Here is a 15,206-nt window from a genome sequence, read left to right on the forward strand (position 1 = left end):
TTGCTTATTTGTTAAGTGGATCACCATTCAAAGGAAGGTTAGACATAGTCCATTCTTGCAGAAGACCAAGTGTATCATACCAGGGAGAGCAAATCACTGGCATACAATCCAGTACCCCAGTCCCTATGCCCATTGCAGACATCACTAATCAATTACAGCATTCTTCCCAGAAAGTCCCAGCTCCCACTCACATGTCCTGTACGACTATGTACTGATGTGGGATGAGTCCGTCCACGCCATTGTGACGACCCTCCCACCAGTCCTCTGAGGCACGATGGTACAGTAGCAGTGAGGCCCCCTTCTTGAAGGACAGCTCACGTGGGGACCGCCCCACGTAGTCAAACTTGGCGATGGCCTCAATCTGCTCCACTTCTAGAAGGAAAGCAAGGGGAAGAGAAGCCATGAGGTCAGTAGAAGGGCTGCCAGGAGCCTTGCTCAGGTGGCCGTGGCTTCTACGGGGCAGCACAGGCAGCAAGCCTGGTGAAAACGTGGGCTGGGGCTCAGAATAGTAGGTCCTAGCCTCAGACCCACTCTCCACGCTGTGACCTCAGGTAGGCCATCTAACTTCCAAAAGTGTTTCTGAGGGGCTGACATACCATATCCTTACTTCCCACTGCCCCTCTTTTTCTCCACTTTTTAACACTTATTAAAACAATATTGTAAGAAATTTTTTTCTGCCCCTCAATACCAGCTCTGTTTCCATTTTTCCATGAACCCTCTCCCTCTTTGTTCACTCATAATACTGTCAGTGGTTCTTACCTTTTGGGAGATCAAACAGATTTTGTGTGGATTCCCATCCAGGTAAAATGTTCTACACAATTTTTAAGGGTTTCCAAAACTCTTAAAAGCTCTTTTTATAGACTGAATTGTCTCCCTCAAGATCCAAATGTTGTAACCCTAACCCTCAATGTAACAGTATTTGGAGATAAGGTGTTTAAGAAGTAATTAAAGTTAAATGAGGTCATAAGGGTAGGACCCTAATCTGACGGATCGGGTGTCCCTCAGACGACAAAGAGATGTCAGAGATCCCTCTTGCTCTCTTTGCCCGGGCACAGAGGAAAGGCCACGTGAGGACACAGCAAGAAGGCAGCTGTCTACAAGCCAGGAAGAGACGCTTCAGCAGAAACCAGCTCTAATGGCATCTGGATCTTGGACTTCTAGCCTCCCAGACTTGGAGGAAATACATTTCTGTTGTTTAAGCCCCTCGGGCTGTGGTTTCTGTTATGGCAGCCTGAGTTAACACACTCATCCAAAAACTTAATTTTGGGGGAGGGAGAAATCTTATTGGGGCACCGCTCAAGCCCCTCTCTTTGCACACACATGTGTGCCCAACAAACCTTTATTCTTCTCTGGTCAGTGATAGGTGTTGCCTGGGTTAAGCAGTGAGAACATGGCTCTTGCCCTTGGGACACCCCTACTGCCCAGTTCTGTCACGTCTTGTTTGTGTGACCTCAGGCAGGTCACATAACTTCTTAAGCTTCAGTTGCCTTTTAGGAAGATTAAAAGATAATGCATGAAAGAAGACATACAGATGGCCAACAGGTCCATGAAAAGATGCTCAGCATCGTCAATCATCAGGAAAATGCAAATCAAAACTACAATGAGATAGTGCCTCACACCTGTTAGAATGGCTATTATCTGAAAGACAAGAAATAACAAGTGTTGGCAAGGATGTGGAAAAAGGCAACCCTTGTGCACTGCTGATGGGAATGGAAATTGGTGCAGCCAATATGGAAAACAGTACGGAGGTTCCTCAAAAAATTAAAAATAGTACTACCATATGATCCACCAATCCCACTCCTGGGTACTTATCCACAGGAAATGAAAACACTAACTTCAAATAATATCTGTGACCCCATGTTCACTGCAACATTACCTACAATAGCCAAGACATGGAAACAACCTAAGTGTCCATTGACAGATGACTGAATAAAGAAGACTGGTGTGTATAAACAATGGAAAATTATTCAGCCATAAAAAAGGAAGGAAATCTGCCATTTGCAACAACATGGATGGACCTTGAGGGCACTGTGTTAAGTGAAACAAGCCAGACAGAGGAAGACAAATACTGTATGATCTCACTTACATGTGGAATCTAAAATAAAAAACAAACCAAACTCATAGATACAAAGAACAGACTGGTGGTTGCCAGAGGTGTGGGTGAGCCAAATGGGTGAAGGGAGTCAAAGGGTACAAACTTCCAGTTATAAGATAAATGGCTCACAGGATATAAAATACAGCATGATGACTATAGTTAAAAATACTGCATTGTATATTTGAAACTTACTAAGAGAGTAGGTCTTAAAAGTTCTCATCACAAGGAAAAATATGTAACTATGTGTAGTGATGGATGTTAACCACACTTACTGTGATCATTTCATAAAATATCCATGTATCAAATCATTACGCTGTACACTTGACACTAATAAATAATTATATACCAATTATATCAAAATAAGGAGACATAATTGTATCAATTATATCTATACTTTAATACACTAAAAAAAGAGAGAATGCATGAGCGCTCAGTATAGCACAGACATATAATACATTAGGTTTCAGTTGATAGCGGCTCTTGTGATTATGATTATAATTACCACGGCTTTAGCTTACGGGGTAAAGCTAGACAAGAAATCCGAGCTGCAGACAGTGTAAGTGGTTTGCTCAAGACCATACAGCCAGTGATGTCTGGGGAGGAGACTACTTTTGAGGGAGCAGCAGATTCTGCCTACGATTTATTTCACCTGGGTTATAGCTTGTATCCTAAGAGGTGCCCATACTTGTTAGAAAGTGGATTGTGTATAAGTGTTAATGTATTTGTATTTTAAAGCAAACACAAAGATGTTCAACATTAAGATACATATATTATATATATATATATATATATACCTACACAGATAGATCAATTAAATTCTAATAAACCAAAGAGTAACAAAGGCGGCCCCTGCTCTCGCTAGCCTGCAGATACCTTCCCGGTACTGAGCATCCACAGGACTCTCTCTGTTTCAGTCCTCATGGATCATCTTGATTCTGTCTGTCCGTCCATCCACCCGTCCATCACGGAGCTAAGCCCAGGATACCTGGCTTTGCCATTTTTTAGCTGTGTGGCCTTGAACAACTTAGTTTGCCTTTCTAAGCCTCAGTTTCCTCTGTAAAATGGGGTTGATAAGAACAGTCCTTACCTTACAGGATGAAATGAGTTACTACACACGAAGCGCCTGTAACGGTGCCCGGCACACAGTCAGCTTCAGATGAGAGGTGTTGCTACCAGAGCTAATGGCTCCTAAGGGCCCCAGGCAGCATGGAAATCTCTCCCCGTTAACCCCACCCCACCCACGCACATTAGGGCTCCCCTTTGTAAGCGGCTGGCTCAGGTAGACTGTGCAGGTGCCGGTGAGACGCAGGGGACTTTGGATGGACCCAGTCCTCAGTGCCCGGGGCAGCTTTCTGCAGGGAGCGGGCCTCAGACAGTTAAGTCAGCTTTCCCTAGCTGGCTCCCTGAAAAATGTCTTCAAATGTTATTCTGACACAGTTGATGCAAAGTGACAGCACAGTGAAATGGGTCAAGTAAACTCAGACCTTGACTCAGAGTCACCTTCTCAGTAAAATGGAGGGCTCTCCATCCTTCTTTCTGCTGCATCCTTGAATCTCACGCCAGCCATGTGTTAGCACCACCGGGTAACCTGTCTGTCTGCCTCACTACAGAGACAAAAAGGCCGGAGGGTCTGCAAGACCAGGAGCTGAACCCCGAGGGCTGTGCACTCTTGGGTTTGACCCCAGGGGCTTCCTGTGAGCCTGGCCCCCAGAAATGCTGAAGGAGCCAACCCAGTAGAGATGCTTGTGCTGGGAGGAGCATGAGGGGCTGCCTCTCCGGGCTCCAGAGGCTCCGGGCTCCAGAGGCTCCAGCTGTCACTGGTAGTGATCTGGAGGAGCGAGGAAAAGTGCAACATTTAAGGGGGAGAAGAGAAGAAAGCAGGAGGAGCAGAGCTGGCCACAAGCTGCGAGAGAGCTGTTTGTTTGCAGATGTCACTCCACAAGCGTGGGTGGGAGACACAGTGATAACAGCTACCATTTATTAGGAAGTCTGTTATTTGGGTTTATCACACCCAAAAGAGAACACGTAATGCTCCCCCTTACCACTCCCTCCCACACCCCTCCTCAAACTGACTTAACTCCCTCATCTCCCCCATCTTAGGAACCCAGCCACCCTTCACCGCCCCCTCAGGCCAAAGCCTCGCTTTGGGGCATCACGTACCTAATCCATCAGCAACTACTTCAAATTGTCTCCTGAATCTGACCAGCCTCACCACCTCCACTGCCACCCCCACCCCAGTCCAGACCACCGCTGCCCCTCTACCTGGCCACCTTGCATTCATTCTTGCTTGGTAGAGTCATTTCTTCCCTCAGAAGCCAGAGGGATCTTTTAAAACTGTCTTGTGCAAATCCCCTGAAGGCTTCCTGTTGGGCTTAGAACAAAACCCAAGTGTCTTTTCAAGGTTCATGAGGCCCTCAGTGCCCTGGGCCCTGGAGACCAGGCGGCCTGGCCTCCTACCGCCCTCGCCCTCACTCAGTCTTCTGCAGCCTCACTCATCCTCTTGATGTTTCTCCTCCAACACTGTATTATGACATCTTTCAAAGACAAAGTAAAGTTGAAAAAATTTTACAGTGAACATGCGCATACCTATCATCTAAATTCTACTGTTAACATTTTACTGTGCTAGCTTTATCACATATCCATCCATCCTTCTATCCATCCATCTAATTTTTTAATGAATTTTAAAGTAAGTTGCAGACATCAGTACACTTTATCCCTAAACACTATAGCATAAGTATTCATAGAGCCTTCTTGATGCTTTTGAAACATGCCAAGCTTTTTTCCTGCCTCTGGGCCTTTGCACTTACTATTGCCTCTCCCTGGGATCCTTCCTCCCAGACATTCACATTCATTCTCATTCCACAAATATTTATTGACTACTGTGAGTCATCTTCTCATTTCATTCAGGCCTGTACTCAAACGTCAATGCCTCAGCAAGGCCTTTCCTGAACACCCTCAACTAACTACCAAAGCACCAACTTCAAATCACTCTAACATCTTCTCTTGTTTTATTCTTCTTCATAGCTTTCATCACAAGCTGAACTTCCGTGTGTGTGAGTGTGTGTGTGTGTGTGCACAAATGGGTAGTTTTTATACTTTGTTGCGCTGATCTTTCCTACTAAAATGTCAGCTCCATTAGATCGGGATTTTATTTTATTTCCTGCTGTCTTCCCACTTTTAGAACAGTTCCTGGGATGAGACGGTGCTCAATACATATTTGTTACTTGCATGAACAAATTGGGCTTTTACTATGTGCTACAGTTTCTACTTATATTATCACATGGAAGTGATATCCTCCGAACAGTATCTGCACACTGTCCTCATTTGACAGGTGAGGAAACCGAGGCTGAGTTGAAATGATGTGTCACACAAGGGGCGAGTCACATGCAGAGAGTGATGAGCTGAGACCTAAGCCCAGGTCCCAGGTATCATTATTTTTTTAAACTGAAGTATAGTTGATTTACAATGTTGTGCTACTTTCTCATGTACAGCAAAGTGGTTCAATTATATATATACATATATTTTCATATTCTTTTCATTATGGCTTATTACAAGATATTGAATATACTTCCCTGTGCTACACAGTAGGACTATTGTTTACCTATTTTATATATGGTAGTTTCTATCTGCTAATCCCAAACTCCTAATTTCTCTCTCCCTCAACTCCTTTCCCCTTTGGTAACCATAAATTTGTTTTCTATATCTGTGAGTCTATTTCTGTTTTATAAATAAGTTCATTTGTATCATATTTTAGATTCCACATATAACTGACATCATATGATATTTGTCTTTGTCTGACTTACTTCACTTAGTAGGATAATCTCTAGGACCATCCATGTTGCTGCAAATGGCACTATTTCATTTTTTTAAAGGCTAAGTGGTATTCCATTGTATATATATATACACCACATCTTCTTTATTCAGTCATCTGTCAATGGACATTTAGGTTGCTTCCATGTCTTGGCTACTGTAAGTAGTGCTGCTATGGACACTGGGGTGCATGTATCTTTTTGAATTAGAGTTTTCTCCAGATACATGCCCAGGAGTGGGATTGTTGCATCATGTGGCAAGTCTATATTTAGTTTTCTGAGGACCTTCTATACTGTTTTCCACAGTGGCTGCACGAATTTACATTCCCACCAGGTATTATTAATAAAGCCCTCTTGATATTTTAATATATCAATCAATAGAATAAAAAAACAAAAAAAATCACATTATTGTCTCAATAGATGAAGATAGAACATTGGACAAAAATCTAGCATGATAAAAACATTCAGAAAACTGGGACTAGGAGGGATCTTCCTCAACCTGATAAACGGCGTCTAGGACAAACCTACAGCTAACACCGTGTTAGTGGTGAAAGTCTGGAGGCTTTCCCCCTAAGATCAGGAGCAAGACAAGATGCCCGTTCTCATCACTTCTAACCAACACTGTACTGGTGGTTCTAGCCGGGGAAATTTGGCAAGGGAAAGAAATAAAAAACACCCAAATTGGAAAAGAAGAAGTAAAATGATGTCTATTCAAGGTGCTAGGATCTGTATATAGAAAACCATGAAGAATTCACTAAAAACTATTTGAATGAACAAGTTCAGCCAAGTCGCAGGATACAGGAGCAATATATTAGAATCAATTGTATTTATATACACTTGTAATGAACAATTTGAAAATGAAATTAAGAAAACAATTCAATTTACATTAGCTTCAAAAAGAATAAAATACTAAGGAATAAATCTAACAAAAGAAGTGCAAAATTCATATTCTGAAAACTACAAATTATTGTTGAAAGAAATGAAATAAGATATAAAAAACTGGAAAACATCCCATGTTCAGGGATCAGAAGACATAACACTATTAAGATGACAATAGTCCCAAATTGATCTATATATTCAACGCAGTCCCTGTCAGAATCCCACCTGACTTCTTTGCAGAAATTGACAAGCTGATTCTAAAATTCATATGGAATTGCAAAGAAGCCAGTATAGCCAAAAAAAAGTCTTGAAAAAGAACAAAGTTCAGAGACTCACACTTGTCTATTTCAAAACGTACTACAAGGCAACAGTAATGAAGACAATGTTGTACTGGCACAAGGATACACATGGAGATCAGAGGAACAGAACTGGAAGTTCAGAAATAAACCCATACATCTAGGGGCAACTGATCTTTTGCAAGGGAACCAAGACCATTCAACGGGGTCGAGAATACTATTTTCAGTTTATGGTGCTGGGACGTAGCCACACACAACAGAACGAAGTTGAACCATTACTTCACACCATATACAAAAATTAACTCAAACTGAATCAAAAAGGGTTATCTACACACAAAACCTAAAACTCTTAGAAGAAAACACAGGGTAAATCTTCATGAACTTGAATTTGGCAAAGAATTCTTAGATTTAACACCAAAAACACGAGCAACAAAAGGAAAAATTGATGACATCGATTTCATCGAAATTAAACAATTTTTCCACCTCAAAGGACACCATCAAGAAAATGAAAAGATAAACCACAGAATATGTTTGTGAGTCATATATCTGATAAGGGACTTATATGTGGAATACAGAAAGAGCTCTTACAACTCATAATAAAGACAAACAACCAAACTTTACAATGGGCAAAGGATCTGAAGAGACATTTCTCTAACGAAGATATACTAATGACCAATAAGCACGTAGAAAGGTGCTGAGCATCATTAGTCATAAGAGAAATGCAAATCAAGACCTCAGTGACCTACTACTTCACACCCTCTATGGGATGGCTAAAATCAAAAAGTCAGATAATATTAAGTGTTGACAGGGATGTGGAGAAGCTGGAACACTCGTACACTGCTGGTGGTAATATAAAATGTTGCAGTCACTTTGGAAAGCACTCTGGCAGTTCCTTAAACGATTAGACACAGAACTACTGTATGATCCTGAGGGCAGGGGTTGGGGGGAGGCGCTGTGATTCCCCGTCACTCACCTTCATCACTGGTGTGAGGCTCAGTGCCATTGTCGTGGTCAACCTCATCAATGGTCCCTGGCTCGCTGTGTGGGCTGTCACTGCAAAGAAACACAGGGAGGGGACTCTTGGGGGGCTTTGTACCCTCACACGGCCCTCAGCCTCCCATAAGCGCTGGCCCAGCCCACCTCTGGGCCTTGACCCAGAGCAGCCAGGCCCACTTCATCCCATCTTTTCCATAGGACCACCCACAGACTCCCAAACAGGAAACCACTCCCAGCCCCCTCGTCCATCAGAAGCTTCCCTGAATAACCTCACCCATCTGCCCCTGGGCCTGGAATTTGCTGGGCTGCTTTCTTGGTAAAAGTTGTCAATGGTTAAGTTTTCTCTAAGACCTAGAAGACTGTGTAAAACCCTGGCATTTATCCTCGGAAGGACCACAGGCCAGAACAGAAGGGAACTCTGAAAGTACTGAGAATTATCCATCTACCTTGGCTCCCTGTCTTACAGCGGAGGTGACACACCCAGCAAGGTAGGTGAAGCTCCCCCAAAGTGGGTTCCTCAGGGCTGCCATGTGGTGCTGTGTGCAAATCCACATCAGCCCAGCGGTGAGCAGGCTAGCAACCATGATGGGCTTGAGGGTAAAGTGAGTCCAGGCCCAACAAGTTCAGTCATTAATGCACAGGGGTAATTTCACCAGCCACTGCCCCTCACTGGATTCTAAGCTTCTTGAGGCCAGGGTTCATTCACATCGTCAGTGGGTCCATTTTTTATCAAGTCATTGACTGAGTCCTAATATATGCCAGGCTCAACACTAGGTGGGAGGGACACACTGATGGGTAAGGTGGACACAGACCCTGTCCTCATGGGCTTGGAAGTAAAACTGCTGCAAGTTGAAATGCATTATGCAAATGAGCAGAGACAAGAACAGCAGAGGAGATCTATGCAGGGTGGTCAGGGAAGGCTTCTCGGAGGAAGTGACATCTATGAAACCATTTAAAGGAATATGGATTTTATCTGAAAAATTCTCCCCAATAAGGTCCAGACTCTGCACAAAGTCTTCTTTAAGACAGTTCATAACCTGCAGAGCCTCCACCCTCACCGCCCCCTCGTCACACGCAGCATTCCAGTCATTCAGAAACGCTTTTGGTTTTGTCACCTACTCTAGGCCTAGCACATTCTTTGCCCGCTCTCACCTGGCTGACCCCAGGTCATCCCACAGATCTCAGTCAAGTTACTGTTTCCTCCAGGAGAACTTCCCTGACCCCCCTACATTGGCTCCAGGGCCCCGACTTCCTCCTCCCTGTGTCAGGGGTTAATTCCAGTTGGGTTCCATCCTTGCCTCCTAGCCCAGGGCCTGGCCCAGGACAGATGCTCAGTAACCATCTGGTGAATGAACGAATGTTGTCCAGGGTGATGAGACCCTCAGCCAAATCTCCCTTTCTGGTTTTGAAAACACCTCCAAAATTACCATGTAATTAATAGTGTTCCTTTCTCGTGGGGTGCAAATGGGATTAAGAAAAGTGAGGCTATTGTACATTGTGCTTTGATAAAGACGCCCCGATCTGCAGGGGCCTTCCCAGAGAACTAACTGTATGTACTATAGCAAGGAAAGAAAACGGAATGGCTGCAAAGAGTGTAAAACTGAAAAGCTTCTCTTTGTCTAGAAAGTATGCTCGCTGGCTGTTTAATGTTTCTGTTACAGAACAGGTGCTCCTGGTGCCTCCAATGAGATTGAGAGCTGTGATATTTCTATGCGGGGCAGCGTTGCAGAGAAACAAAGAGGCTGGAACGTTTCCCTTCTTTGAAGCAGCTGCCCAAATGTGCCCACAGAACTAAAGCGAGGCATGAGTCCAGGAATGCTTTGACCATCAAAAGATAAACTCCCCTATAAGGCACCTGGCTGGAAGCAGTGTGGGTCATACCTAAATATAGAGCCGTGAGCTGTCCTGGATTGAGAAGAAAGAAAGAGTAGGAACCCTTTGGTCTCTGTCAGTTGGTGTTCTGAATTTTCTGTCTTCACCCCATTTATAAAAAAGTGTCCTATTTTCACCACATTTTAAAGTCTTAGCCTGGAGAAGGTAGTCAGCCCTGAGTTTACTAAGATTCTAAAACATTTCTCCCAAGGCCCGGTGTTATACCAGGTACACAGAGGTGCCCAACTAGCAACTGTGGGCCTGCTGTGGAGCTCGCAAAGAAAGTGAGTTCGCTTTGCCCAGAAAAGATAACTCCTAGGTGGGAGGGGACGAGGTGAGGGAGAGCCTCCTCTCAGCTCGAGAGGTTGAGGTCGGGATGATCCAACCTCCTGCTGCCTGAGATGGGCTTGCAACTCACCCGGCCAGTGCCAGCCTTGCATCTCCTAACCAATGTGATTAGTTCACCACACTCAAGCCTCGGGAGGAGACATGACTCTTGGGCTTGTGTTGAAACATTTGGGAAGGAGAAGCTCTTTTTCCACTGGGGATGCTGAGATAACGGATTCCAAACTAAAGTTACCAGATGCCCTCTTAAAACTACCAAGCGAGAGGCTGCCTGAGAATGAATCCAATGCAGAAGAAAGCAGAGCTGGGGGCTGTGGATTACAGGACTGGGTCCTGATGATAATCGTTGAATCCCTGGATCCAGCTATACCTAAAGCCATAATTCTAGACGTTTTAGTTAAACGTAAGTTCCCATTTGGCTTGAGCCAGTTTAAGTTGTATTTCTGTCCCACAGAAACCAAGAGAGTCTTGACTGATGCAGCTGTCCCTTGCACAAGGCTGCTGCAAAGCTTAAATGAAAAAATGTAATCGGGAGCACGGACTAAAAAGCGGTAAGAAAACCAAAGGGCTTCTTACTGTTCCGCTTCAACAGCAACAACAATAACAAAGATGCTGAGAATAACATTAAGAAGAATGGAATCTTACCAATATTCTTCCCCTCCAGCCATACACTTTTCATACACGGGTCCCTCTAGCTCCCGGGGGCTGGGGAAGATGGCTTCATGATGGATGATGATGGTTTTGATGACTTCGTTGACGTGTGCCTGGCAGGACACAGGGTCTTGCCCATCGGGGATGTGCATGAGGGTGGGCCCGAAGCAGATGGCCAGGTTGTAGGGATCCATCATGTTCTCGTCGCTATACTGCGAGAGGCTACAAGAGAGGAGTGGCCACAAGTCACCAGGGAAAGGTGAGTCCTCCCTGTGCTCGCTTTCTTTGGGGGCTCTGCTCTACTCAAGTTCAGGAGGTTTCCATGCTCTGTTTTAAGAGAGTTGTCCCTGCAAAATCCTCAAGACACCCCCTCCCAAAGAAGGCCGGGGCTGAGTCAAAGAGGGGGCCCCCCTGGCCAGGCAACTCACTGGTTAAGGAAAGCGAAGAGGTATCTCATGACCACGATGACCACGCGGGGAAGGGTGATGAGGATTTGTTGGATCTGGTGCACCCTCTCAGCTGGGTTCTCCAGTTCTGTAACACAAAGGGGCTTTTCAGGGCGTCTTTCATCCTCAGAGAGCCATGTAGCCCCACCTGTGGGTCCCACCTACGAGATCAGTCCATGTGGTTTGCGGGAGGCGGTTCTATTTTCAGTTCCTGGGACTGAAATGGGACCCCGGCCTGGCCAATCAGAGCATCGTACTCCCCTGGCCACAGGGCGGGCCCAGGAGGGGGTCCATGGTCTAATCAGAACCAATCAGGGTTGGTCCCTGGGACTCTGGGCTGCAGAAACCAAGAGAGAGGTTCCCTCTTGAGACTGGGCGGAGAAGCAGCTAGGGGGCCCCAGGAAAGAAGATCCTGCCTGGGAATGAAGTCAGCACAGAACCAGAGGGAACCGATTCTGATAGATGTTGTGTGAGGTCTGGGCCCAGCTGGGCCTAAAGTTTTCAGGGATGTGAGCCAATACCTTTCCCTTCATGGACTAAGCCAGTGTAAGCTAAGTTTCTGTCACCTGCAACCTACAGGTCCTGATGAACACGGGCAGGGACCAGGTTTTATTAAACTCTGTAAAAACACCAGCTGCAGCACAGGCCAGGCACAGAGTAGGTGCTCCGGGAGTGAGCTGTGTGTGGTCAAAGAGCCTGCAGATGCTTGAGCTCTCTTCTCGGACCCCTGTTTTCAGTCAACCCTAGAGACATAAACTTTGGTATTTTTATCAGTCAGACCAGGGTTGGGGGAAACAGACTGGGTTTGCCAAGGAGTAAAACGTGCTTTGTGGGCTCTTCTCTGGGGGGGAAAGCTGGTGCTAAGAGTGAGCTCCCAGAGCTCTGATGATGACCGTCTACAGGGCTGCTGCGTAAACCCATGTTGGCTTCTTTTTCAGAAAAAAAATTTGTTTTTCTCCCCAAGACCTTCCACTCTGCAGCCTCACACTCCATCAGCATGCCCCTTCTAAAGCCCAACTTCTCCCCTTTCCCCTCTGTGTCCAAGGCCCTTCAGGATGGGGCTTCAACCAACCTTGCCTGCTTCATTTCCCAGCTGCCGCCCCTTCTCAAAGTATCTGAAGATGATCTAGAGTCCCGTTTCTCAAATGGAGTGGGAGTGTACCTCGGAGGTACTTAAAATATGTGGGCAGAACGGGGGGAGAAGGGTTTTTGACACAAAGCAGACAAGAGGTTCAAGCCTCACCAGGCTCTTGTCACTTCCTGGGGCACTTTCCTGGCTGCAAATATCTTTCAGAACATTGCAAAAAGGATTCCTAAGTGAAACTGGGTGTGGGGTAACTTTTCACTAAATTAAATTAAAGAGTTTATTTTTTTAAAGGAGTTTATTCTAAAATACTAACATTCTAATACTCTATGATTAAAAGTTTATTTTAAAAAAATTCCCAAAAGGCTGCCTTTGATTTTGGTATCTTACAGTCAAGGTGCATTTACTTCAGCCCCTAGACTGGACTCCTGCCTTTATGCACAGAAATATCAGTCAAGAAGGACTCTGATGGCTAGTGACATCAGAGGAAGCCCCAGTCAACTTATTTTCATTATTTCCCTTGTTTTCTATGTCCTTGACCTGATTCCCAAACCTTCCATGGCTCCCTATTACCCAAGGAGTAAAGCTCTGGAATCCTTGCCAGGCGTTCAAGGTCTTCCCTTTCCTGTTTCATTTTACCCTTCCTGGCTCTTGCACCCTGTACTGGCTGCAATGCCCTCCTGCTGGTCCCACTGATCTGTGTGTACCCAGCCCTTCCCAGGACCCTTATGCCCACTCCTCCTGGAAGACTCTACTCACATCACCTCCCAGAGGTGTTCCATGCCATCAGTCCTTCTATTATAAACCATCTTGTTATTTTCAGAAGAAAGTTTTAAGTTCTCTGAGGACAAGAGACATACGGCTTCTTTCACTGTATCCCTCCTGTGTGCTTAGTGCCATGATGAGCCTGGACTGCAACTTCCAATAAAGATTTGTCAAGGAATGGATCAGCCCACCTGGGAAATACTTACTAATAGTAGATATCAAATCTTGAAACCTTTCCTTAGGAAAGAGTGGGTTTTCCAGTCCTCGGAAATACAGTTTGAGAACACCAGCAACTGAATTGATATCTCGTTCATTTTGATCATCCACGAGGGGGTCTTCACCTAAGAGGAAAGGGGAGATGATGATTCAGCTTGGTCAGGAGGCAGGGTAGATGCAGATGGCAGAAGAGGTGACCTGGCCCACCCTGAGCCGGAGAAGCAGATGCGACAGCCTCCCCAGCAGAGCAAGTGCAGAGTTCCCCCTGCAGCCGATTTTGAAACTGTTCAAACCTATAGAAATGCTGCATAATTAAAATGATGAACATCCATCACCTTTCACTTACACTCATGTTGCCCTATTTGCTTTCTCTCTCTTTCTCTACTTAAATGTATTATTGCTCAACTGAGAGTATTTTGTAGACATTACAACACATCACTGCTAAATACTTCCCCTTATACTTCTCCTAAGCATAAAGATATTCCCCTACATAACCACACAGCATTACCACACCTAAGAAAATTAACAACAGTTCCACAGCACCGTCTCACAGACAGCCTACGTTCAAACACTCCCCATTGTCCTGTCTTTCATAGAGCTTTCCCAAAGCTAAAATCAAATCCATGTTCACACAATTCATTCAGTTGTTTCTTTAGTCTTTTGAATGTAAAATAGACCTCAACATGTTTTATCATTAGTTTTTCATAATACTAACTTTTTTGATGAGCCCAGGCCAAGTGCCTTGCAGAATGCCTCACAATCTAGATTTCTCTGACTGCTTCCTCATGATTAGAGTCCGGTTAAATATTCTGGGCGACAATACTACATGGGTGATGTTGTGAAGTCAGGCTATCCTGCTACTGGTGAATCTCAGTTGGATCACTAGGTTAAGGTGGTTACGATCTCTACACTGTAAAGGTGTACTTCCTCCTTTGTAATAATAAGTGTACAATACAAAATATTTTTGTAAAAAATAAGTGATCTATGTGCATGTCATTATGTGCAGTGTATTTTACCCGGTGCTTTGAGCATCCAATGATAATTTTTGTCCAAACCAGTTATTACCTTGGGTTTGCAACAAAATGGTGATTTTATGCCATTTTGCTGATCTACAAGCACTACAATGGTGATCTACAATTACTAGCTGGCATTATTCCGTAAAGAAGAGCTTTCTTCATGTTCCCTCTGCCCTCGTCCTTTTTTTTTTTTATGGACTTTAATTTTTTTTTTAATTTATTGAAGTGTAGTTGGTTTACAATGATAGTTTCAGGTGTACAGCAAAGTGATTGAGTTAGACATATACATACATATATGTTTTTTCTTTTCAGATTCTTTTCCATTATATGTTATAAGAAACTGGATCCAGGCCCTGTGCTATACAGTAGGTCCTTGCTGTTTACCTATTTTATACATAGTAATGTGTGTCTGTTAATCCCAAACTCCTAATTTATCCCTCCCCGGCTTTTTCCCCGTTGGTAACCATAGTGTTTTCTATGTCTGTGAGGCTGTTTTTGGTTTGTAAATTGAATTTGTATTTTTTTTTTTTTAGATTTCATAGGCAAGTGAAATCATTGGATATTTGTCTTTCTCTGACTTACATCACTCAATATGATAATCTCTAGGTCCATCCATGTTGCTGCAAATGGCATTATTTTATTCTTTTTTATGGCTAAGTAATATATTTTATGGACTTTTAATGCAACGTGTTATAATCCACTACACCACTACCACTGGGATGCTCAGACTGTCCCC

General features: G+C 44.3%; 1 protein-coding gene and 1 long non-coding RNA gene across 6 annotated transcripts in view; one reads left to right on the forward strand and one right to left on the reverse strand.

Moving 5' to 3' along the window:
* Window positions 1-15,206, reverse strand: part of SRGAP3 (SLIT-ROBO Rho GTPase activating protein 3) — a 287,702-nt gene that overhangs the window by 12,688 nt on the left and 259,808 nt on the right. For 4 of the 5 annotated variants that reach the window (XM_032458881.1, XM_032458880.1, XM_032458879.1 and 1 more), the window contains 5 exons: window positions 13,445-13,579; window positions 11,372-11,477; window positions 10,938-11,165; window positions 8,053-8,132; window positions 192-372 (listed from right to left, as the gene is read on the reverse strand). In XM_032458881.1, the coding sequence (XP_032314772.1) occupies window positions 192-372; window positions 8,053-8,132; window positions 10,938-11,165; window positions 11,372-11,477; window positions 13,445-13,579 (730 nt within the window). Of the gene's footprint in view, window positions 1-191; window positions 373-8,052; window positions 8,133-10,937; window positions 11,166-11,371; window positions 11,478-13,444; window positions 13,580-15,206 lie in introns of those variants that run through there. The other variant, XR_004312261.1, reaches the window with a different exon arrangement.
* Window positions 31-7,722, forward strand: LOC116657218. The gene is made up of 3 exons (XR_004312266.1): window positions 31-198; window positions 6,139-6,140; window positions 7,712-7,722. It is a non-coding gene; the product is annotated as an uncharacterized LOC116657218 (long non-coding RNA).

The sequence above is a fragment of the Camelus ferus genome, chromosome 17, assembly GCF_009834535.1.
Source record: "Camelus ferus isolate YT-003-E chromosome 17, BCGSAC_Cfer_1.0, whole genome shotgun sequence".
Lineage (NCBI taxonomy): Eukaryota > Metazoa > Chordata > Mammalia > Artiodactyla > Camelidae > Camelus > Camelus ferus.